The sequence below is a fragment of the Gadus morhua genome, chromosome 6 (assembly GCF_902167405.1).
Source record: "Gadus morhua chromosome 6, gadMor3.0, whole genome shotgun sequence".
NCBI lineage: Eukaryota > Metazoa > Chordata > Actinopteri > Gadiformes > Gadidae > Gadus > Gadus morhua.
Genome location: NC_044053.1, coordinates 11,865,700 through 11,891,008, shown reverse-complemented (window position 1 = coordinate 11,891,008; position 25,309 = coordinate 11,865,700). Strand labels below are relative to the sequence as shown.

Sequence of the window (25,309 nt, the reverse complement as noted above, 5' to 3'; positions counted from 1 at the left end):
ATCGATTCTGTTCTTATAGGCACTACATAGCTCCTGTGCCTGCTCCCCCCACTCACCCGCAATGTTGATGTTATGGCCAAGATAGGTGTATGACTCTTGGCGTGAGTAGACCCTGATAGGCTGCCCCATTATTGTGAAGGAGGGCGGTTTGTCGGATTTGGCTTTATACCAGTGGTTGCCACCACTGCGTCGCTCATAAAGAGCTGCACACTTGGTGTGCTTCACCTCCAGCTTTGACCAGTGAAGAAATTCATCTGTTCTGACCAGCATGTTATGTATGACACTCTCATCTCTGGAGGACACCTCAACATCATCAGCGTAACCCTGAACGGGGTTTGGGGATCTGATATCAGGTGGTGCACACTGACACACACACACACACACACACACACACACACACACACACACACACACACACACACACACACACACACACACACACACACACACACACACACACACACACACACATAAATGTATGAATGTATTTATACATGTTTAACCAACTCAATCAATCTAGGGTTATTATAAAAAAGAAAAGTTGCTTTGCAACGGTAAACATAAAGCCCTTCTTCAGCATCCTCCACAGATGCAGGTGCAGAACTGTCATGTGTGACTATGCCATTTTCCGGTTTGTGCGGTCCTTGCGTCTATTTAAGGTGTTCTCCGCTATGCCTGTGCAAAACAACTAATTCGGACATATCTAAAAAATATTCAGAAAAAACGTGTGTACACTGCTTTACGTAAAATATTTTAGTCGACTCCTTATTTACATATTTAAACTTCATACGCCAAAGAAGTAAACAAAACACACATTATTAACCGCCAACGAACAGGCATATCCTCGGGCGCCTGAATATCACAGTCTTAGCATGACCTCTACTGCAGTTGAAAATACAGTGGAAGAGAGGTAGAATCAAGTGATTGTTGGCGATGCTCAACCTCATTACAGTAAGGTGATGCTTTGCTAGAGGACATACACAATCACTTTTCGCCCCACCATTGCAAAAGAGGTCTTATGTGCTCCGAGCCGCTCGATTTCCGACAAGGGGTGCTCAGTGTGACAGTTGTCGGGCAGCCTGTTTCAGCACCGCTGCATCAACATGGTGAGTGTGACAGCACCGAGCTACCGCTAACATTTACATTGCTAACGGTGTAATCGCAAGTGTTCCGTGTCAGCGGTCTATATGCATTCATAGCAAATGTTTAGCCGTTGTAGAGCCACATGCATTTCCTTTCTGAATGTGTGTGTGTGTTTGCACTGGGATACTATGTAAGATGCTAATCTTAATGGTATTAGCAACCTGCTAGCACATGTAGCTTGCTAGCATCGATTGCACTTCATGTGAACCCTTTAACGTGAATTAGCGTCTATGGCATGTGATGTTGTTATGTCCATTGGCATGACAGGTATGGGGTTACCACACTCCACTACAAATACTCTTTGCAATGTGTGTGTCTGCTGTGTTCGCTTGCGGCGTAATTGATGACAAGGACTACCGTTCTGTGGTGATACTAAAAAGGAAGGTGTCGCCAGCACGTCTCTCTCCCAATCTCACCTGGCCTGCTCAGGTTGACCTCGGGATGTCCTCCGAGACTCTGGAGAAGTTTCTAAATGTTCTGGATCAGTCATGTTGCAGACAGTGTGTGTAAATGTGCTCTTTCATTCATGGTTCAGGGGCAGAGATCAACATGTTTGAGGACAATATACAGTACAGGTGGTCACTAAGTTACTATGTGTCTTTGTGTTATGCTGGTATCAGTTCTGAGATAATATGATATGCACTTATGAAATATAACTGAATCCATTACTATGGTAAAGCGCTTGAACTGAAATCTGGCTTACTGTTCTTTGAAGGTAGGCTTATACATTCAACAAGTCTGTGAGGATAACATATACATCAAATAGTGGGCAAGTTTACTAAAATCGAGAACCCTTTTAAAATAAGTTTCTTAAGGTGAGTGACATAATTCAGTGTGACTATAAACATATTATTCCTTATGTTGAGATGTCATACATTCCTTATAACACATTATCCCAGGTATGAAAATAAATGAATGTTTCTTTTCATACCTGTGTCATTACATATGCCTTTTATATTATACATTGGTTCTTGGACTGACCTTAACTATGAATTAGGTCTGTGATGACATTAATATGAGAATAAACCTCATAAATGAGTAGACTAGTGTTATATACACACAACAAATTACTATTATTGGGCTATTATTCATCACTGGACCATCTCTTCTAGGAAAGATCCACAAAGCTTGTTGCATGGTAAACATACCTTAGTTTATTTCCAAAACATTGCCTCTGTTGGAGCTGCCAGATATCTGAGAAGATAGTTATGTTTAGGCTTTTTCATGTTTAGACTGCACTGTAGGCTCCAGTTGTTCATAGTGGTGCCTCAACCTGTAGTAAAGCACTGGAAGTTTGTAAGTTTTCAACAGTCATCTTTGGCGCGGTCTTCAAGCTCCTCATGCTAACACACCAAAGCATTTGTCGTCATGCTTACGTTATCTCAATGAAATGAAGTCCCAAACTAACGGCCAAACTAAACAGAAAGCCCCCCTTATCGTCAGTACAACAACCTTAAGTATCCGCACAACTGAAGTTCAAGGTTTTAAAAAAAGGGCTTGTATATAATATAATATATTGTTTATATAAAATATTTATTATAGAATGGATCAGTAATATTAATATTTGTACTTTTACATTTACTGCTTAGAACCGAATATAAATATATCACAGTTACTTATGATGACACAAAATGTCTTATAAAAAACTTATTGCATCAAGTTCCAACATGCAAAATGGCACATGACTTTGGCCAAATTTGCCATGGGGATTCCCCACCCCTCCAGTGATTTTCATGGGTAAAATGTCAGATAGGTTATTGACGTCTTGAGTGGCAGCGGGTATCACAGCAGCCCTGATCACACACACACACACACACACACACACACACACACACACACACACACACACACACACACACACACACACACACACACACACACACACACACACACACAGTGTTGAATTGATCTTTGCGTACAGGGGGTCAAATGAACTGGGCAAGATAAGGAGGCATGCTGGTTTAATTTCCTTCAGGCCAGAGGTCCTCACTAGTCTCCCGTAGAGAATGGTCAAGTCTCGGCAAACTGGAAACACGTGGCTATTGACCTATATACTCTTTTACCAAGTATTATGTCTAAAAAATAAGAAATGTAGACAGGTTATGTTGGCTACATAAGGTGTATACTTTAGCTTTATCCTAAGGTTGTTGTATCCGTCCAACCCTAACGGGTATTGGTATTGCAGAACCATCAATACATGTGCAATATGTTAAGGGATGTATTTTCTATTTAACCAATAGACAATGAGGATTCTGTCAATCATCATCTCTAAACTAGCAGCCTTGAGGGTCCTCCCTTTCGCTCATTAACAGTAGTCACTTATGTGTGTGCCAGCCCTGATATCAGTGATTCTTATTGATTGTATCACGTGCCAGCTTACACTCTGAATCTGCCCTATAGAGAGGAGATAAAGGAGCAGCATGGTAGGAATAATTCAATCCATGTGAACTGAAGTGAATATTGATCTCATTGCACCTGGTTTCTGTTGAGCTCCCTCGCCTGGCTAAACCTTAAGCTACCTATCACAGAAGTGCTGGCTGCTTCAACTGTTTGGGAATTTGACAGGCTGACGTATTGCAGATATGCTGGCTGCAGTGATTTTGAGTGTGGAATGACGTGGTGGTGAGTTTGAGGGAGATCATTTCACAACCTATTGATAAGCACTTGAGCCGCAAATTATGTGGACAGGAGCTCTGGGCTTACTTTTCAAAGCCACTTAGTAAGATTTATGATGCATCTGCAAACGCAATCAAACATTTGTTTGAATGGTATTGTTGAAGTCACATGAAATGCAATCTTCTTCGCATGCTTCATTTTATGTACTTTACAAATTGAATCAGTCTTTGTTTGAGAGGTGTGATGTAGAAGGACATAGTGTGATGCCTACATATTCGTGTTCATAATAACACCTTAATGAAGTTAAGTGAAAAGCAAGGTTTGTTCAGGTTTCCTGTCTTGTCATCTGTATTTTGATGATCGCTTTATTCAAGTCTTGGTGAAGTTCACATAGGCCTAATGCATGCCATAGGACTGAAGGCTCATCTGAGTGTAATAAGCATGCATCGGTTGTATTCCCAGTTCCTAGTTTACAGTATGTTTGACCATGTCCATATCAGTATGAATATGGATCTACTCTGAAATAAGTAATATGCAGTGTGTTCAGGTTAGATTAGATTAGATTATTCTGAATAGAAGGTATACTCGGGGACGGGTGCAGTCCACCTGGTTCAAAGTCAGACAAACCTCTACGTCTGAATCAGGGCATACCCGGGGGATATTCAGGACGTCATGCTTGCCTGAGCTCATTGCAGTGACATTGAAACTATTTTGGCACAACGCATATATTCACACAATATTAGGAGAGTATTATTTTCAAAAAGTTTGGATCAAAACAATCAACAAATGTAAAGGTCTTTTTCATTTTCTATCCATTGGAAATGTCATCTTGATCTAGCCTGGTTGTATGACAACCTTTCATTTTATCCAGTGGCTAAAGTCAGGCAAATTATTGTTTGCTTTCAGCCTTAATGACACAAGCTTCATTCAGATTTGTATTAATGTTACGCTCCATGTCATTTCCACCTTTGGAATAGCAAACCAATTGCACTGCCCGCCTATATTCTGCCGTCCTAACTGGACAAGAGATTTTACCCGTAATTTGTTGTGCCAAATGATTAGACAGGTGGCATCTAGGTTTGGATATACGTTTCAATTGTTGGGCGCCCCTTCCTTACGTTGAAGGGGGGGGGGGGGAGGAAAGTCAGCACTTGGTCATTATGGTGTCACATCACAGCACTTCAGAGGCCTAGTTGTTTTTGAGGTTGGCTGTTCCTTAATGACTGGATGCTTGCAGAAAGACAACAACTGGTTAACCCAAGCTCCTCAATGACATTGAGACGTTTGTACAGAGGGCATTAAAGATCTTCTGTATAGCCCCCGGTGTATGACGCGTGTGTGTGTGTGTGTGTGTGTGTGTGTGTGTGTGTGTGTGTGTGTGTGTGTGTGTGATGTGTGGTGTGTGTGTGTGTGATGTGTACATGTTATGTTTCCTCTCAGTTGAATGATTATAACCATCATCTCCATCCTCTTCTCTCTCCACCCGCCCCCCCCTACCTCCTCCCTGTGACGGCATTCCTCAGGGGGTGATTGGCGTGCAGCTGGTGGTTACTATGATAATGGCCAGTGTCATTCAGAAAATCATACCTCATTACTCCTTCGCAAGGTGGCTACTCTGCAGTGGCAGGTAATGTGGATTTCTTCTTCCTTTTCATGATTCTCTCTGTTGTTTTCCAAGCAACGCGCCCTTTTTCATTTTCAAAAGGATCCTTGGAACAATGGAGAACGTTTTACTAGGTTTTCATTTTTGAAGTCGGCAAACGAGGAACGCGGATGAAAGAAAAGCGTGTATTAAAAATGCAGCAGACACCAAAGGGTTTCCCAATATTGGAACGACCCCAGAGGATGCGTTTGGAAATATAGTCCCCGTCTAATTTTCTCTAATTAGGGGCATATGTGTTTTTCAGTAAACAGCTTTTCGGAACACATTTAATAATTAATTTGTTTTTTAGTTCCCTTTCCAGTTTTCGAAAAACTTTAAACCAGGAGACTCAAAGGGTCCCTACGGAATTTTTCGCAGTACAATATTGCTAATAAACAAACATAAAAAGCATGCTTGTCTCGAAACACGCATGCATACAAACAGAAACGCGTACAAAGTTGCACACACAAGAAACACGCGGGGCCAGATGCTTCCCAAGTAAAAGTATGTAGGGATGATCTAAAGGATGTTTTTAAACTAGCTCTCGCTTCAAGCAAATTCATGAATGGGAGTCATCACATCCCCTTTGGAAATCCCTTTCCTTGTGCCTGGATGTGTACAGTATGCGAGTCAATTTCCAATGTATGGTAATAATCACGGTTATTGATCAGAAACCTAGAATAGAGCTAATATAAATTGTTCTAACGAGTTAGACTATAAAAATGTATAATTGTAGTTATTTTTTCTAGGCACAATATGCAGTGTAAAATGTCATAGTCCTAACCCTTGTCTGTTTGTCTCTTTCCTCCCTCTCACGCCACCTGTCCACCTGATGCCACGCCTCTCCCTTCCCCTACAGTCTGCGATGGTATCAGCACCCTACAGAAGATGAGTTGAGGAGCTTAGCTGGGAAACAACAAAAAGGACAGAAGAAGAAAGAAAGGTAGTTGGGGGGGGTGGGGGGTGGAGTACGGCTGGCACCTCTTTCATCAGGAGGGAATGGAAAGAGTAGAGGCAGACGTCGGAGATGGATGGAGAACACAAGGCTGTCAGGGAGGAGATGAGGCTGATGTGTGCTCCTGTGGCTCATTTAAGTCCTTTTTTGAAGTGAGAGGCGAGAAGTCTGTTTTTTTGTTCCCTGCCTTCATCAGGACCTGGAGCAAGTTTTTGCTTAGAAATAGGTTTCTTTATAATCGGCGAGGAAAACTGGTCCTATTATATTGGTGCAAGGTTAGGCTATTTAATGGTCGCTCCGTGGTAGCCTTTGGGAAAGTCGCTAACTGTGTCTTTTAATGTCATGGCTGGTTCTTGGCCCAAGCCCATTTAAAACAAGAGAAGCCATTCAAAAGCAAGTCAAAATAAAAATCACCTTTTCAATGTTTCAAGGCCACAGATGGAATTCGGGACCCAATGTTGGCACACATGAATCTAGTGCCGTTTTCTTTTGTTACGGTGAATCTGTATCAAAGTCCCACCAGGAAAGGTAATCCTTACAGTTCCCCCCCGTGCCCTTGTGGTTTTAACTTAAAGCTGCTCCATAGCCGGCGCCTTTCTCTCTGGCCGTGCACGGCAAGCCTGAGCTCAGTATCGCCACATGGGCCTTAATCCCTCGCAGTCAAAGACAGACCACTGTCCTCTGGCCAGCTCGTGCCATGCGGCTCTGGCTCTTTTCTGTCCGCCGGACCACTACCTCGTGCGGAGGCCCCGGGACCAGGCCCCCCCTTTATATTTTCCTCCAGGCAGGTGCCCCGTGGATGAAATGGGTCCTGGCTGCGTTTTGGCCCCGTCGGTCTTTGCGGTGGCATTGTCTTCCGAAGCCAGCACTCACACGGGGGCTGAACGAACAAAGCCCTGCTTCGCTGTGAAGCTCTTCTTCCAGACAGGTCTGGAGAGAACAGCTGGCTAAGCCTGTCTCCCCCATTCCCTCCTTTCATAGGCTTGGAGGAGTTTCATTGCTACCGCAGTATTTATCATCAATAATAGTGGAGACCTACCTTTTTTAGAAAAAGTATCAACAATATGGTTTGTTTGGCTCCCTCGCCACAGGGATATGGAGTGTAGGCCCTAGGACTTCACGTCTCCATTTTGTCTCACAGGAGCACCTGGCTGCTTCCCTGGAGTAGGGCTTCGGCCAGGCCGTGTCCATGCTCGGCCAGCCTTTAGAGCCAGGCTTTGTTTCTTAGCATTGTGGAGCCAGGAACAAAATAAGAGACGGAGTGGTTGATGAAATAAGTGGGTCAAATTTCCACCAGCCAAATTGGTTGTAAAGATGGTTTTGAGGTTTTGGCATCATAATGGGATGTAATTATATTTAATGTTTCAAATATAGAAACATGATTGTGAAACTCAAATTGGATGATAGGCTGTTATCAATGGGCGTATGTTTCTTTAAAAGAAGTGAGAAGTGATTGAACGAATTAGGAAATTATGGTCTAATTCTCATGCCTCGATTACATGAATCTGGGGGCATTCATCAAGAGGCGATGACTATGTGAAAGGATGTCTTATAAGTACAGCACTGCGGTATCCGCCTTACAGCAAACACTGCTCTTTCTTCGTCACTCCAGGAAGGGTTACAATGGTCACATAGACAACAAGCCGCTCAGCATTCCCAAGGACATAGATCTACAGCTGGAGACCAAGTACATCACGGAGGTGGACACGTTAGGTATGACCCCACGCTGTTTGTTTTTTGACATTTTACGTTCACCTTGAGTCTGCTTACAGGAATGCTTTTTTCCAAAGTGAATTCTAGCGCTTCTTATTAGGCTATGTGGCTTAAATAATGACATAATCAGGCCGTATAGAATGCAACATGTTTAATAGCCTAACTTTCAATAGATGGGGGAAAAACATGAACGTCTTTAACATGAACGTCGCAATAACGAGGCATAGTGTTACGAGTAGCATATGTGTGTGCGCGAGATTGGCAGTGTGCGTACGCGTGTGTGAGTGACGTCAGCGAGTGAGTGGACGAGCGAGGAGAGCGAGCGGTAGCGCGTGTGTCTAGTGAAGAAGCGAACGAGTCCGGTAGAATAAAGTACCCATCCTGTCAATAATCGGTGGCCGCTTCATTCCGACCTATAAGCAGACAAACTGCCAGTCAAATCACACAAAACAATAGAGACAGGATCACAGAGGCAATTTTTTTCGCGCTTGGCACACTTTGGATAAATGTCGTTTATATCGCATATGAGGACTTCGACGGCTGTGGAGAAATGCAATCCTCCGTAGCCACGGAGAGCGGTCATCACAGAGAGGGCATCTCGTCGCATACTTACGGCATAGGAGGGGGCGCTGTCAGCAGACTATTATTTAGACAATTATTAGCAAATTTCAATCTGACATTTTGACCGGAGAGTTAGAAAGGGCATATCGCGCTTCTGCCTTCTCACACCGCGAGACAGGTTTGTGGCTTTGAGTGTCGCGATTTCGGTTTCGATACGCGTATCGTTACAGCCCTAAAAGCCACCCTATGCTTATATATACCGTAAATAAAAATGAGGTAACCCTTTTTTTTTTTTCATAATACTTAACTCTCAAACACGATACCAGCAAAGTGAGCTCTTAATCCAACCTTTCACAATTCTTCTGCAAAAGACTACAAGTCCCATGAGCACGCATTTTCCTAACGCTCGTTGCGTGCCCGTCCTCCACAGCGCTCCACTATTTCCCAGAGTTCCAGTGGCTGGTGGACTTCACGGTGGCGGCCACGGTGGTGTACCTGATCACGGAGCTGTACTACAGCGTGGCCCAACCCTCGGGAGAGATGAACATCAGTGTGGTCTGGTGCCTGCTGGTGCTGGCCTTCGTCATGTATCCTCGCGCTGGTTGTTTACCATTACTGTTCAGTTGTATACGAGATGCACTTTTACTTCAAAGCCACTCGCAATGAATTCAGCTGTTCCTCGGATTTCTTGTGTTTATTTTTGTATCGGTCTGCATAATATTTGACTCTAAAATGTTAATTCTCTTTTTTTATCCCTTGGCAACGCATAAAGACATGGCTATATACAGCGGTGCACATAACTGGTACGCAGACATAATCAGAGATGCCTAACGTCACTTGTGTCACTACAACACTTTTGCGTAACTAACGGGAGATTAAATAAAAAATACATTGAGCAGATACTTTGGCGTCGCCACCTTCAAAGAAAAGGCAAACGGAGCCGGAGCATGAGAAAATAGTTTGTTCCGAAAAGTGGCGCCAAGATGTGCGCTGAAATGTGCGCTGTGCGCCCACACACACACAATGGAGAAATGCACAAAATCCTAGTTATCATGCTTCGACAAAGAAATGGGATCAACAATGTGCACATTTCTGTAGCTGTACCTTTGGAGACTTTAGGCTCATCGGTAAGAGTGTGTTCCAGTTGGACTGCCTGACCCCTGTTCCCTGACAACACTCCTATAAGCTTCCCCGCACTCAGCACACTTCATCGCCATCTCTGCTCCATGGCCAAGGTTAACATCTATTTCTCCAACACGGGAAACCCAAATCTGTGTCGGCTTTGACGCATTGCTGCAAGGGTGAAACATTAGCCTGACACAAAGTGGCCATGGGGTGGTCAACGGACGGCTCCTACTGTATCGCTCCAGTGGTCAGAACCCACCTGCTATTTTGTTCCGCCGAATGACCGTTAAATGATACACATTATCCATACCTCCATCCCCTGGAGGCAATCTTGGCCATGCCAGCTGAATGCGGTGGTTCGGATGCCTGATGTTTCCTGCCGGAGCTTGGCCGGATATTCACTGACGAGGGCTGGTTGGTTGTCCCAAAGGGGATGAAAGGAGGAAGATGGAGTGAACCAAGGATCAGAGAATAAGGATGCATTGACCATTAATATTGAGATCTGATGAGCAGTGGCTAAATATGATATAAAAAAGGCATGGCTTGGTTTCAGTGAAAAGAACACAGTCAGATTCCCAAAGCGATTTTATTTGCATTTTATTTTAATAACTAAATTGACCATTGGCAGCTGCTGAAATGATGAAGGAGAATAGGGCAGGGTTGCGTCACCTTGTAGACAAAGGTTGGTTTTCCAAACCTTTTGTGCCCTTGCCCATTGGGAAATCTTGAAGGCAGGGGAATAATAAGCCGTCGCGGCCTCCGTTAAAAAAAAAAAACGTTGCTCGCTGTGAGAGATTTAGTATTCATGCACGTCACTGTGGGGGAGAGTGAAGTTTACCAAAGTGCAATTGGGGATGACATTGTGAAAACCTAGTATGTGCCATTCTATAGAAAATGGTCAGCCTTAAAATGCAGCGTTGTGTAGAGCCATAATGTCTCCTTTCAAAACAGTTTTCTCACATTGTGCGTGTTTCCGACGGTTTTGTTTCCTTGACTCATCCACTCTTCAGCAAGAGCCTTTTCTCTCTGACGGCTCACTACTTTAAGCTGGAGGAGGGAGGCGAGCGCTCGCTCTGCATCACTTTCGGCTTTTTCTTCTTCGTCAAAGCCATGGCCATCCTCATCGTCACCGAGAACTACTTAGAGTTCGGCCTGGAGAACGGTATGTTTGCCTTTTCTATCGTTATTCACGTTCAAGTATCCCCACGTTTGACCTTTGGAAACCTCAAGTGCATGTTTTTCAGTGCATGTAACTAAAAGCCGATTTTATCCATTTATGTTTTCTAGGTTTCGCCAACTTCTCCAACAGTGCACTGCAGTTCCTCGAACACCAAGGCCTGGATTCTCAGTATGTGCAGAGAACTTCAATCCCCTTCGTCTTTTATTCAAATTGAATGAGTGGAGCCGTGACCTGCAGAGCACCTTAACAATCCGCGCTGTGTCCTCCTCTCGTTCCTCAGGGGTCCCATATCGAAACTGACCTTCAAACTTGTCCTCGCCCTGCTCTGCTCTCTGATTGGAGCCTTTCTTACTTTCCCTGGCCTGCGATTGGCCCAAATGCACCTCGATGCACTCAACTTGACCACAGCCAAAGTAACACAGTAAGTGACCTTGTGTTCAGATTAAGATGCATTATCTTTGTTTCAATGCGGTCCATCGTTGCATCCTTGGCCCTCAAGGTTTAGCCTCTTGTAATAAAAAAATATGGGTTTAAGCAAAAAAATAAGATTTCTAAGCAGGATATTTTGTGGTTTGTAAATATTTTACCTGTGAAATGGTCAAATCCACCGTTTCTTGGTGGCAGGTGTTAATCTGGACCCTGAATACATCTATTTACCCCGGCTACACCGGGCAATAGTCAGACAGCTACTACTACAATCTCAACAACACACAATGGCCTTATCTATGTCCTCTGCACTACGTAATGAAAAGTACAGCGCGGTTCTCCACTTGTCGCCAAGGGTCCAGCGTGCAGCATCGTTCAGGGTGAGAGCCCTCTGACGGGTCTGCTGAAGAGTCTCTCTCTTGCTCTCTCTCGTTCTCTGTTCACCCCAAATTTCTATTTCGGAAATCACAGGGTGCCGTGTCTATGACCGTGAGAGAAGGGGCCGAGCAAGGCGCTATAGCAACCGGATAATCCACTTGGACACAGCAGACACTCCTAAATAGCCGCCTCCACCTCCTTCTGAACTGTCATGAGCTTACATCCTGCAGACCCTGTCCCTCGCACAGATTACCGCCGAGGCCATCACAACCAGCTAACTTTCTGTCAGCCCTCTTTAGCAGAAATTGCGATGATTACGTAGACCTGCTGGCTTTCCCATAAACTTGAAATTGAGATAAAAAAAAAAAAGGCCAAACATTTTAAGAGAGCTATACTGGCATTTCACCAAAGGGAGCTAGGAAAAGTGGGGACAACACTCCCACACACTTGATCCGGAATCTATTTGAGATATTTATTGCTCCCGGACTCGCTCGCTCAAAGGGCCACTGGTCAGATTTCCACTCATCTCACACCTCTAATGCAGAGTCGGTTTGATGCTGTTGAGAAGCCGTGGTGTGTGACTCTCCCTCTCTCTCTCCCTCTCCCCTTTAGAACTCTGCTTCATATCAACTTCCTGTCGCCTCTCATCATGGTCCTGCTGTGGGTGAGGCCCATCACCAAGGACTACATAATGAACCCCACGCTGGGGAAGGAGAGTGTGCCTTTGTAAGTCCCAAATATACAACTCTGGTTATCCATCTCTGGAACAACTACTTGTATATTGAAACCATCTGCTAGTTATGCCTTTGCTTCCCCGTTCCGAGGCAATCTCTTCCTTGAGCGTTGTTCTGTATCATGTACACCAGGCCTTATTTTATTTAAGGCCATCATTTGTGCCAGCTCAGAATCAGAATACATTTTTCAATCACAAAATATATATTTTGTATTACCAATACCAATGCCCATATGTTAGATCTGCCCAAGGCTATCTTGGTAAAAAAATAACGCAATCTGAGAAGGCACTGCTTCACGAATCACTCCAACTTCAATGGAACATATCCGATTGGGTTTACATGCTTGTCGAATCAAACTGCAGAGCCTCTCTCTGAATTACCAACAGAGGGTAGATGTAATAGCCCGGTCATGTTGGGAACAAGAGAGGAGTACAACAGACTTCCTCAATGTGGCACAGTTTCTTGGTTAAAACAACAAACCTTCCTACAACCTGAATCAGTGAAAGACTGCACGCTAGCTGTCCTTGGAGATGTACTGGTCGATGTTAAGGGGAAGAAGCACATCACTTCATCGATATGAAAAATGAAAGGTGCACTGCAACATCACAATGAGCAGAAGAGAGAACCACTTGCAACGGTTTCAACATCCTTTTGGATAAGATAAAAAAGGAAGAGGTGACGTAGTTGGAACTTGGCTGTCGAAGAGTGAAAAGACCGCAGAGTTGTGCATGTATGTACAATTCTTTGTTGAGGGTCTTCCAGAAGACGTGCTTGGACTTGGACTGTTGAATCTCAATAACGTGTTGTAATGCAACACTTTATGCGTGTTGTATTTTATTATCAGGAAATAAGTATTATTCACATGATCAGTTGATGCTAGATCGATTTCTGGCTGAAGCCTTTTATTTGAATTGTTCATTTGAATAATGGGAATGAAATGAATACGACTAGTACTTGTAGTACATTTTTTAAGGATATCATTTTTTAGCTTTAGTCCCATTAATAGACTCAGTTTTAAATATACCTTTTTCTGGTCATGTGATTTAATGAAACGAATTATACCCAGGTATAATTTGACACCGCCCTTGCCCCCGACGCTAGTAAATGTTTGCTTCCACGATCCCACCACCAACCCGCTCTCTTGTGTGGGCAGCATGACGGAGCAGACCTACGACACCCTGCGTCTGTGGGCCGTGCTGCTGCTGTGCGCGCTGCGGCTGGCCATGATGAGGCACCACCTGCAGGCCTACCTCAACCTGGCCCAGAAGGGCGTGGAGCAGATGAAGAAGGAGGCGGGGCGCATCAGCGCCGTCGACCTGCAGAAGATGGTGAGGGGGTCTGCCGTCGGAGCGCTTGAAGGGGCGCCGTGTTAAGGCTCGGCTATGGTTCCTCGTCAACGCAGCGCAAAGGGGTTTACGGACCCTTTATGCCCTTGCGGACCCTCATTGTATCCGACGCAAAGGGCCTGACGTGCGCATTCCAAAAATGTTAACCTTGCGTCGAGGCGACGCATCCAGCAAGGGCTGCGATCGGTCTTCTCACTAAAACCCGACGCAGAACCTAAACAGGTTCGCCACTGCGTCGAGGCGTCTGCGCGGTCATTGCGTTGCGCCGACGTGGAACCATAACTGATTCTTGAGCTTTCGACGGTGGAAAATCTGTTGGATTTTGAATAGATTTTGGTGTCGTACAGAACAATGACATTAATCGACTCCTCGTTTTGTCTTCCTGGGTTCCAGGTCGCACGAGTGTTTTATTATTTGTGCGTGATCGCACTACAATATGTGGCGCCGCTTGTGATGCTGCTACATTCCACGTTGCTGCTAAAAACCTTGGGTGAGCGGCTACTCTATAATTCACCAACTCTTTTTTTAAATGTGCATTTAAGCTTATCGCACAACCTCACTCATCCCCTTCTCTTCCTCTTCCGTTGATCTTCTTCTGCCTCGCGCGCCACACAACAGGGGGATACTCCTGGTGGGTCTACCCTCAAGAAGACCTGCCCTGCCTCCACGAAATGAACTTTGACCCCGCCGTGGTGGAGGCGGCGCCGAGCACGGAGGCGGCGCCGGACGGGGTGGTGGAGGGCGCCCGGGCCTCGGTGGCCCAGCTCTCGGTGGCCCTGGGCGGTCTCCGGACTGTCTTCAGCCCCTTGCTCTTCCGGGGCCTGCTCTCGTTCCTCACGTGGTGGATCGCCGCCTGCCTCTTCTCCACCTCCCTCTTCGGCCTCTTCTACCACCAGTATCTGATGGCGGCGTAGCCCGGCGGCGGCCGAGGGCTGCGGAGACAGGACTGCCCGGGAGGAACCGGGTTCCCCCAGTGAGGACTCGCCGGCTCTTTTAAACATGCTCCCTCCTCCCCCATCCCCCCCCCCCCCCCCCCATCCTCCACCCCCCGTCATATCGCGAAGACCTCCGGTTCCTACTCCCAGTGCTTCCGTCGCAGATGAACTTTGAACTTTTTGTCATGTTTTCTTTCTTTTTTTTTTTACTACTACTACTAGTATACTACTACTTCTTCGACTACCTTTTTATTTAAAGACCAGTATTCACAAACTTTTAATTAACTGTTTTAGTAGTATTAATATGAATGACAACAGTAATGTTAAACATTAACGTGTCGTTGTTTGGGACAGTGGCGTGAATTTGGCAAAGTTTGCTTATCATAAATGAAGACCACATTTGATGTGAGGCATCATTCAACGTGTTGTATCATGTGGCGAAGTAACATGTCCGACAGCCACTTAACCAAAACGAGCACAAATCGGTTAAAACAATCCTGTCGGCCCATTTAAAACACCCTGGTTTGTTTTCAAAGGTGGGATAACATTGGGGTCTGGTTCGACCTTACCTACTTTTGCACTGCTGTCCCAATGTACGTACAGTTGTTTATGTAACCGTCTTAAAGTGAAGCAACAGCGATATGTGTGGTGGCCCAGCACATCGGTCAGAGATAAGGGGTAGGAGGAGGTCTGGGGATGCCTGTGGAGGTTTCCAGAACGACTGAAGAGGGACAAGCTGCCAGTGGAGTGCCCCAGTGGAGGTCGGTCTGGCATGGACCATGGGCCCGTCCACTGTGGCCACCAGAGACCCTCAACTTGTGGGAGAGTGTGGATTAACTTGAAAGCCAACTATAACATGTCTAAAGTCAACTTGCTGCCCAACGAAACAAGAGTTTTTTTTATTCATTGCAACTTGTTGGATGTGGATGTTTGTTTGTTTGTTTGTTTTTTTTCGTTCAGTTTCCCCCTTGAATTCACTCCGGCTTCAGATGAGCCACACTAACGAGGGTACTTTTAGTTTTTCAGCTCCCTTTGGTGCAGAAATAACAGGGCAAAAATGGGGGACTGCACCCAGGCCCTGTTGAAGGAATGTCTGTGTGTTTGTGTGGTCTGGGTGCAAGTGAGATGTCTATACTGTAGGGCTGCTGTACTCGTTAAAAGGGCATTGTGATCAAAAGGAGCGGGTGTCCACTACTGCAGATCGCTAGCGCATCGACACTCTCCCTTTCTGTTTCTCTTTTCTTTTCTTTTCTTCAATCTCCCATCTCTCTTTTAGAGCCAGTTTAGAACAACAAACGACGCAGTATATAGTTGATTTTCAAAGGTCCTTTGATTGCGAAATAGTGCCAAGTCTCATATGTCCGTTCAGTGTGGATTTGGTGTCGGCTCATATTTGACAACACAACACAACCCTGCGGCCTTCTGTTTAATCGGAGATGCTCTTTATTACTTGCTCTTTAATCAGCGGCTCTTGTTTGCATCGGGACATACATGCCTCCATGAAGAATCAACTTGTATCTACTATAAATGTTTGTATCTTGCTGTCGACAATTGCCTGTCAAATGTGATTGTCGAGACTGTCGTCGGATGGTAACCAAGTGGAGCACTGATCACTCAAAACGTTTGGTTTCCTACTGATTTTTTTTCTTTTTGTTTCACAAAGGGTCAACGTGTCAAGACTTGATGAATTCCATTGGTTTGCTTTTTTTCTGGTGAATGATGTACAGATTGCATTTAACAGTCCGACGGAGCCATATCCTCTCCATTCCCCTCATTTTAAAGAGCTTTCTACTAAGTCTTATATAGACTTCTTGTCTTATGTTTTGAAGATGAGGAGTATGCACATAATGAATGTATCGGTTCTGTTTGATTCTTAAATTTGAAAATGATTTGACTATTTCGATTCTTTCTTTTGTTGAGAACTGCACATCCTAAACTCTCTGAAAACCCTCCCCCCCCCCCCCCCCCTAATATTTTTTCCGAAACTACATGATCATCTGATTTGCTCAACCAATACACAATTTGATTCATGATTACTTTCTAACTTTTACTTTCTAATGTTTGACCTTTTTGCAGTTGTGTATTTTGAGGCCTGTATACATTTCAGATTTTTACCAGGGAAATATTTTATATTATGTTGGAGTGCATGGCAAGATTATTCAAGACTGATTTAAGGAAAAATAATAATATTTTAGGATGTTCAATCGTCCAAGGAGGAGCGGCTAGCGTACTTGCAGAATTGATTCAGCTGGCCGGGCAATGACCTGATGGGAGTATTTTTGCTGTTTTTGTTTTATTTTTCATTGTTGGATTAATATGGTCAATTGCAGATTTCTTATTCTTTGTATTTATTTCAGGTTTAGATTGTCTTTAATAAATTAAGTTCTTTACAACGCGTTTTGTTGAATTGATTTCCCTGAATAATTATTGTTTCTGTCATCTCTGGTTGGACAATCAGGAATCTTAGCGAAAAGTTTATTATGTCGGCTTCTATAAAATTATATTTATGATTTATTCATAGGCTGGGGGGCGACAAGTTGTGGGTTTTTCTCTCATAATGATGTGGTTGCAGGACATTTTCTACCCAAACATTACAAAAAATGTAAATACAATTTTGGGTTTAAGATTATGGTTTCAAGGTTAGTTTATGATTTGGTTTTAGGTTTTAGGATTAGGGCATGATTTTTTATGTAAGGTTTTATGGCTTTATGGCTTTTTATGGTTTAAGGTCCAGGGTTTAGTTTAAGGTTTTCGGAATAAGGATTGAGGTTTGGTCTTTAGTTTTAGGGTCGGAGTAACATATGGTGAACATACACTTATACACTCCCAGCAGGCTTCAAGAATCAGATTCAGAACATAATTTCTAACAGCCAACATTTACCCATTGTTCTGAGAAACAACATAGAATTGCTGTAATTTCCAATTAATGAAAATCATTATGGTTATATGTGTGTCTCCCCTGTTAGGAAACTGCTTCATATGCAACTTTACATTCTGGAAGCAGTTTTAATGTTTGAAGATAAGGAGACCTGCAGAATGGTGTTAGAGTCATTCACTTATTAACACTGTAATAAATTAAGTACCAATTTTACCTCAAAATACTAAACAATCTGCAGTTTGCCAAAGACCCATTTGGTTGTTTTACATTTTATCTCTGTTGGACCCCCAGACCCAAACCCGGCCAACAGCGGTGGGATTCATTCTCAAGGTGCCCCCTTCAACGAGCCATTTGGGTGGGGGTGTTCAGTGGGATCGTTTTTTTCGTCACTTTTTTATATATATATATATATATATATATATATATATATATATATAGGTTGCACAGGTGAAGTGAGGCAATTATCTAAGCTCTTCATAATGTGCGCTATTGCATCAACCAACAATACGAGCGTTGAGTACTATTGTGCTCGGGTGAGCAAGAGAACTGGACCGGGGCATTCATCCCTAGATGGACTGATCAATGGAGGGACAGCTCCCAAAACAAACGGGCTGAAGAGGCTGCTTTCCTTTTCACGAACCGACTCCATTCACCGGCTCCTTCTCCATAAAGGGACAGGGAGCAAGTCTCTAGAAAAGACCCTCTTCTCGGCCCATCCCTCCCCTGCCAAACATGCACACACACATACACACACATGCACAAACACACACACACACACACACACACACACACACACACATACACACGCAGGCACGCACACACACACACATGCGCAAGCCCACACACACAAAAATGCCCGCACACGCACACAAGGAAGCATACACACACATACACCATGCACTCACACACACACACACACACACACACACACACACACACGCACACACACACACACACACACACACACACACACACACAGACATGCACACACAGCCCTGCAATAATGGGCCCTTGTCTTAGGAAGAATAGCACATTTTCAATATATGTTTTGCTGATTGTGAGGGAAAAGGGAAAACATTTATTGAAGGGATCAGTCTAGCCTTTTACCACTCTATGGTCGACCTCACCTTGTATGATAAACTTGACCTTCCAGAGCAATTCAACCCAAAAATAGAGCACTTTACTTAGTTTGAACTGTTTACCCCGGCTCCCTTTGTTTTGTTGTTTTTACAAGGCCGCAACTCAAGCCAGGATAATGATAGGAACAATTCAAACATTTGTGATGGTTTGGCATTGTAAGGCAGATTTTTAAGACAAGTTATAATGCAGGAAGAATATTTCTTAACCTTGTACACATTTTGAAGGTGAAAAACCTTTGAAAACATGGGCTCAAATTGTGCACTGGCGGAATTAAGAATCAAACTCCACGGCTCATCCGAGCACTTAAAATAAATGTTATTTTTTTAATGAAGTCCATTACTCTTTTAATCACATTTTTCTTTTCGAAAATAAAAGAAAGATTGATGAATTGATTCAAGAGACAGCTGTACAAGATGAGCAGAAAAGGTTGTTCATTAGCACTGCGGTAGCCTACTTACTGAAAAGAATGTCAAGTGTCTGATTATGCTAAATATATATATATTAATCCTCAGCTCACACACAAGGACACACACACACACAAACAGATACACACCCATATGTACATACACATGCACACACAAACACACACACACACACACACCCACACACTTACATAAGCATACAAACTCACACAGACACACACACACACACACACACACACACACACACACACACACACACACACACACACACACACACACACACACACACACACACACACACACACACACACACACACACACATATAAGTTATGTGACAGAGAATATTATGAACTGGTGCCAAAAAGTATAGTGACAAAGAACTAATATGGTCAAGGTGGGCAACATTAGCCTATATAGAATATCGGTCTTTGGGCGTGTCTGCATTCACCTCTGATCCAGAACCTGTCAACAAAGACCTTTTCCATTCCTCATTTAAAATAGAATCCCTGATTTGGCAGTTGTCTCCGCAGGCTTGCTGCTCTCCAGGAGGATTAATGCCCCTCAAAGTGTCCTTCTTTTTCATTAAAACATAATTTACTGGTTTTGACCCAGTTACAAGTACCCATCCTTGCATTTAATCAGCGAGCGACCTGCTCTTTTAATGCATACTCCCTACAACAGTAACAACCTAACCATTACACACGCTGAAACGTTGAAAGAAAAACCATGGAAGGAAAATTAAAGGGGAAAAAAAAACCTAGGCGGAAAAGAACAGAAAAAAAGAAAGAAAAGGAGATAAGCCAAACAAGCGAAGCAAATTTACATCTAGTCATATCTGAGGTCTGCGGTGGAAATATAGCACGGCTGACTGCCCCGGCGCTGATCACCAGCACTATTACATTAAAACTGAGATTAATATTGTCCCTTTGGGGTTGCCGTGGCAGCCTCATGCAGGCCTTTAATTAGCAGAAGCCTGCAGATCACTCCTCACTTCTTATTATACATCCAGCAGCCACAGCTCTGGTGACTATTCTGAGTGTAGGCCACCTATTTGTGTGAGAGTTGATTCAGGCGTGAAGCACGCCCTAGCAGTATTCAACTAGGTATTTAAAAGGCACAGGCTTATAATAGTGTATGCTATTGAAACAGAATGATTTAATAAAAGGAAATCACCTTTGTGCTATTTTGGAATGGAGCACCCTTATATCCTGCAAACAGGCCACACAAGACATGAAATTCCCCGTGAATGAAAATGATTGTAATAAAATGTATTGCTATATATATGAATTCATGTTTTTATTTATTACGGTATTTATTTCTCAAGACATGGTTCTTGTTAGGGCCTGTTTCAGACCAGAAGCAACAGAGGTGACTGCCCCCTAGTGCCCTGGACTGAGAATGTAACGCATGCAGACCGGAGGGAGGTGGCCGTTTGCATTGCGCATCAGTATAATGCCATATTTCCTCACCAATCAGAAGACTGCACGTTTACAGGGTGTTTGTACATCAAGTGGAACTAGGGGGCGGTATGCAAATCCACATAAATATATGTATGTGTGTATGATTTCAAGATGAAGGTGTCTCCTTGAGCATGATGCACCACACATTTTTCCTTTTTGCCCTCATGCTGATGGTGGTGTTAGAGCAGGCCTCAGACGGTGCAAGATGAACACACGCCAAGGAGATCTTTGACATCCAATGCTGAATCATACTGGACTTATTGTCATGGGCAGAGAGGCGTATGAAATGATTTAATCATTTTATTCATTTATTTCCACCTTGCTGTTACGATGACCTTCGGTGAGAATATCAGCGCAGAATGTACATGTATTTGTAATGCTTAGTTTATACATGCTTTGTATTTATTCATCCTGATAAACTGATGAACACACCGTGATCATGAGGGAAATAAGGGGTATGGCCGGCCTGAACTCAGTCATCGCTCGAGGTGAATGAACAGACATTTTTTAATTGTGACCTTGTGTTAGAGCAATGTTAACATTTGTCATTCTCACTTATACAATATTATTTTTCTAAAGTAATTTGGTTGTTGCCAGATATAAAAAAATACATAATTTATATAAAAAAAGAAAGAGAAAAAGGTTTGAAGTATTTGTTTTATATTTAATGGTAGCAGATGTGGTAAGGGAGATGCAACACATTCCTCACAACCTGAATGCATTATCTGATGAGTGTACACATAAATATGGCCATAAGCGATGTCATTTATTCATAATTCAAAGTGCAAGGTTTACACGTACACGAGAAATCCATAATACAAATTAATTGAGAGAGTTAATTTGCGGTTCGATCCTTTTTGTTGCGCGTGAGCATGGTTAACATATTGACACTGGCCTGGTATGAAAGACCCCCTGACAGCTCTGAGCGACTTGTTGGACATCCAGGAAGGACTGGAGGTCATTGGAGGTCGTTCAGATCACCTCCCAGAGGAGACGGCCCTTTTGGACACACATACACACACACACACACACACACACACACACACACACACACACACACACACACACACACACACACACACACACACACACACACGCACACACACACACACACACACGCACACTCACAGACACCAGCAGCTCCGCTGACTGCGTCAACACTGTCCAATAGGAATGGTGTTTCAACTGGAGGAACAAGAATATTTACAGTGTGAATTATTAAAAATATATATTTATAAATATATGTATGTATATATATGTTTATGAATATATATTATCGATGCATTTATAAATATATCAATGTTTTTTAGTATATTTATAATTTTCTTCTTTCACTCTCTTCACGCATTATGGTCAGGAAAATTAAACCTGAAAAGCAACATTGCGCGATCACTATCAGTTTTGCGAATTATTTGGAATCAGATTGGAATTATTATAATTCAAAATATTCTTTACAAAAAACATTTTTGTGCTGTCAGAGTTCTGATTTTGAAGTCTCTACTAATTCCACAGCAAGTCAACATTTTGTTATTAAAAGTGGCGATAAAAAATTAGAAGTGCATCCTTAAATGTTATTCATTGTCATTATTAGTGCCTACACAGAAAAGGAGGAGCCGGGATGACGAGAGGGACTTCAATAAAATGAAAAGGAAAAATTAAAATAAAAAGAAATGGAAGAAAAGGTAATACGGGAGCATCTGAGAGAGATTATGCACAGCCTCATCCGGCAGGGCCTGTCACATTTATTACCAACTTCAAGGGCTCCTCTGCTTCCTCCTGCCCCATCCATCAGCACGCTGTCTGGCTTTATGTGTGGCCACTGGCCAGAGCTCCGGACCTCGAACCAGCCTGTTGGAGGGAGAAGGAGGACCGGCTGTGAAGGAAGGCTCAGGGGAGGCCGGTCTGACTCCGGGCCGAGGGCGTGGGGTTGTTTCTGGGGTACGGAGATCCAGGAGCATGCACCCCATTGTCTGGCATCCCTCGGCGCGGTGGGCTGGGCAGCCCGGCCTCCTCGGTAAAGACATTAGTGGAGAGGGGGGCCCAAAGTATTTCCACATTGACGAAAATACAGGGCTTCCTTAACCCTCTCTGATCTGTGACAGTCAATGAAAGAAGAAGAAGGAGAAGGAGAAGGAGAAAAAAGCGAAAGGAGAATGTAGGGGGAGACAGGCAGAAAGAGAGAAAGTGGAAGAGAGTGTTTTAGAAGGCGTAAAAATCACTCTGGCTGTAATTTATGTCAATACGTCTCACGTTTAAAATCCTCATTATAGATTGAGCGTGACAAAAGGGATGTGCTTTCATTGTTCAGAGACATCTTCCCGCACACGTGCGCGCACTCACACACACACACAGACAGACACACACACACACACACACACACACACACACACACACACACACACACACGGCGTTCCCTTCTCCAGGCGTCTGTGCCACACCAGCCACCCCTGTCGTCTTGCTCTGCGTAACCTAGCAACTATTTAATTAAAATAGCATCAGCAAGGGGAGGCTTTATTTTTTTCATTTTTTTCTTTTTTTCATCCTCGCCAGGATTTCCTCCAATCTCGGGCCTTTTCAGAACAACATGAATCAAGACGACGCCGCGTCGCTCACTGTATTGTGCCTCTCTCCTGCTCCCCTCGTTTGATTCCTTTGTTTCTACATTTGGCATTTCTGCTAAATCCTCCCCGTGCTTTCGCGAGCATAGGTAGAATACAGTGAAAGTCACTACACGCACACATATACACACACACACACACACACACACACACACACACACGCACACACACACTCACACAAACAGGCAAACACACACACACACACACACTGACACACACACAGGCTTGGAGCAGAGCTCCGAGGTGCAGGAGAGATTTTGACGCCATACGTTATTATGGCGGGCGAGTTATACAAATAAGGCCAGTAACCTCTCTGTCCTTCATGGAGCTCTAACTGGAACAGCAGAGCACCTACTCATTAAGCCCTTCTCCTCCTTCACCACCTCCACCATCGCTCCCTTCCTCCTCCTCCTCCTCCTCCTCTTCCTCCACTTCCACACCACCTCCCTTTTCTTTGTATGCGAAAATCACAGCAGCCTCTGATTTGACCCAAAAAAAAGCAGGCGCCTTTTCCCTGCTCTACATGTGTACGTGTGTGTGTGAATGTGTGTTTGTGTGTGTGTACGTTTGTGTGCGTGTATGTGTGAGAGTGAGTGTGTGTTGAGAGTGTGTGTGTGTGTGTGTGTGTGTGTGTGTGTGTGTGTGTGTGTGTGTGTGTGTGTGTGTGTGTGTGTGTGTGAGAGAGTGAGTGAGTGAGTGAGTGAGTGAGTGAGTGAGTGAGTGAGTGAGTGAGTGAGTGAGTGAGTGTGTGTGTGTGTGTGTGTGTGTGTGTGTGTGTGTGTGTGTGTGTGTGTGTGTGTGTGTGTGTGTGTGTGTGTGTGTGTGTTTGTGTGTGTGTGTGTGTGTGTGTGTGTGTGTGTGTGTGTGTGTGTCTGTGTGTGTGTGTGTGTGTGTGTGGAGCTTTGGTGATGCACGGCAATTAGAGGGAATGTAAAGCAGGCCCACGTGTCAGCGTACATTGGATGCACTGTCACTCAAATCACTTCCATGACTCCTCCGCTCTGAGAAACAAACATGGGAGCAATACTCTCGTTCAGGCCTGTCAAAATGGAGTTCTCTCTCTCTCTCTCTCTCTCTCTCTCTCTCTCTCTCTCTCTCTCTCTCTCTCTCTCTCTCTCTCTCTCTCTCTCTCTCTCTCTCTCTCCCTTTCTTCCCTCTGCTTATTTCTCTCGGCCCTAATGGATACCCCTATGTATCAAAGTGAACGCAGATCCCCGTGTTTCTCCCTCCTGTAATGCACCGCGCTGAATGCGATGGCTGCTGCCACCGCCGCTACTGCTACTGCTGCTGCTGCTGCTACTGCTGTTTCTGCGTAAGGGTTCACACACCACCTTTCCCTCTTCCTCGCACACGCTTTCCCTCTCTCCAAATGCGACCGCTTAGTTTGGAAAAGGGGGTGTTTAGGAGAAGGGGAATGTCATGGTTAATGGCTACAGTGATCCTTGTTTCGAATGTGGGGCATTATGTGGCTGACCTCCATTTCATGGTACCCTCCTGGCCTACTACGCATACGTCGTCTTCCTTACCATTTCCATGTGTGCGTATCCAATCCGGCCTGTGTCTAAAGCCACTTGAGACCACCGTTTAAGACCAGGTTGGAAACAGTCAGAAATGAGAAATATGAAAGGACGAAGCCTCTTGCATAGAATGCCCTTGTATCTAATAGGAGGCTGCGGAAATCACTTTGCCTCAAATGCATGAAAGAGATGGGAGGTTATGTGAGTGTGTTAAAAGGAAGATAATGGTGTACCACAAGAAGGTAGGCCACTCAATAGTCAGTCATTGTTGAATCACTGTAAAAGAAAATAAATGGAGTCTCAATTTATGTGAGGCCATAGACACAAAATGCTGATCAATAGTTTATTGGTTTGAAAACAAAGCTGAGAGAAATTTGATACAAATGTCCCACAATTCAATGCACAAATGGGTACAATTTGTCTTTTGAATTTAACTACGCTTCTAACTACAGGTAAAACTAAATAATACCCGAGAGATTGCTAGATTATTAATGTAATCATTGAGAGGGCTATTAAAGA

The 25,309-nt window shown here is 44.0% G+C and overlaps 1 protein-coding gene across 1 annotated transcript; it reads left to right on the top strand.

Moving 5' to 3' along the window:
• The first annotated feature begins 857 nt into the window (after window positions 1-857).
• tmem161b (transmembrane protein 161B) lies at window positions 858-17,149 on the top strand. Its single transcript, XM_030359012.1, has 12 exons — window positions 858-1,106; window positions 5,283-5,386; window positions 6,261-6,344; window positions 7,969-8,069; window positions 9,061-9,217; window positions 10,766-10,917; window positions 11,043-11,103; window positions 11,216-11,356; window positions 12,352-12,465; window positions 13,627-13,801; window positions 14,213-14,309; window positions 14,438-17,149. The coding sequence occupies exons 1-12, from the start codon at window positions 1,104-1,106 to the stop codon at window positions 14,731-14,733; spliced, it is 1,485 nt and encodes a 494-aa protein (XP_030214872.1). The 5' UTR covers window positions 858-1,103; the 3' UTR covers window positions 14,734-17,149.
• The last annotated feature ends 8,160 nt before the right edge of the window (window positions 17,150-25,309 follow it).

Excerpts from the sequence above, each read along its gene's own strand:
- tmem161b (XM_030359012.1), top strand. Across the intron at positions 5,387-6,260 it reads TGGCTACTCTGCAGTGGCAG|TCTGCGATGGTATCAGCACC; the intron begins GTAATGTGGATT and ends CTTCCCCTACAG. Across the intron at positions 11,357-12,351 it reads ACCACAGCCAAAGTAACACA|AACTCTGCTTCATATCAACT; the intron begins GTAAGTGACCTT and ends TCTCCCCTTTAG.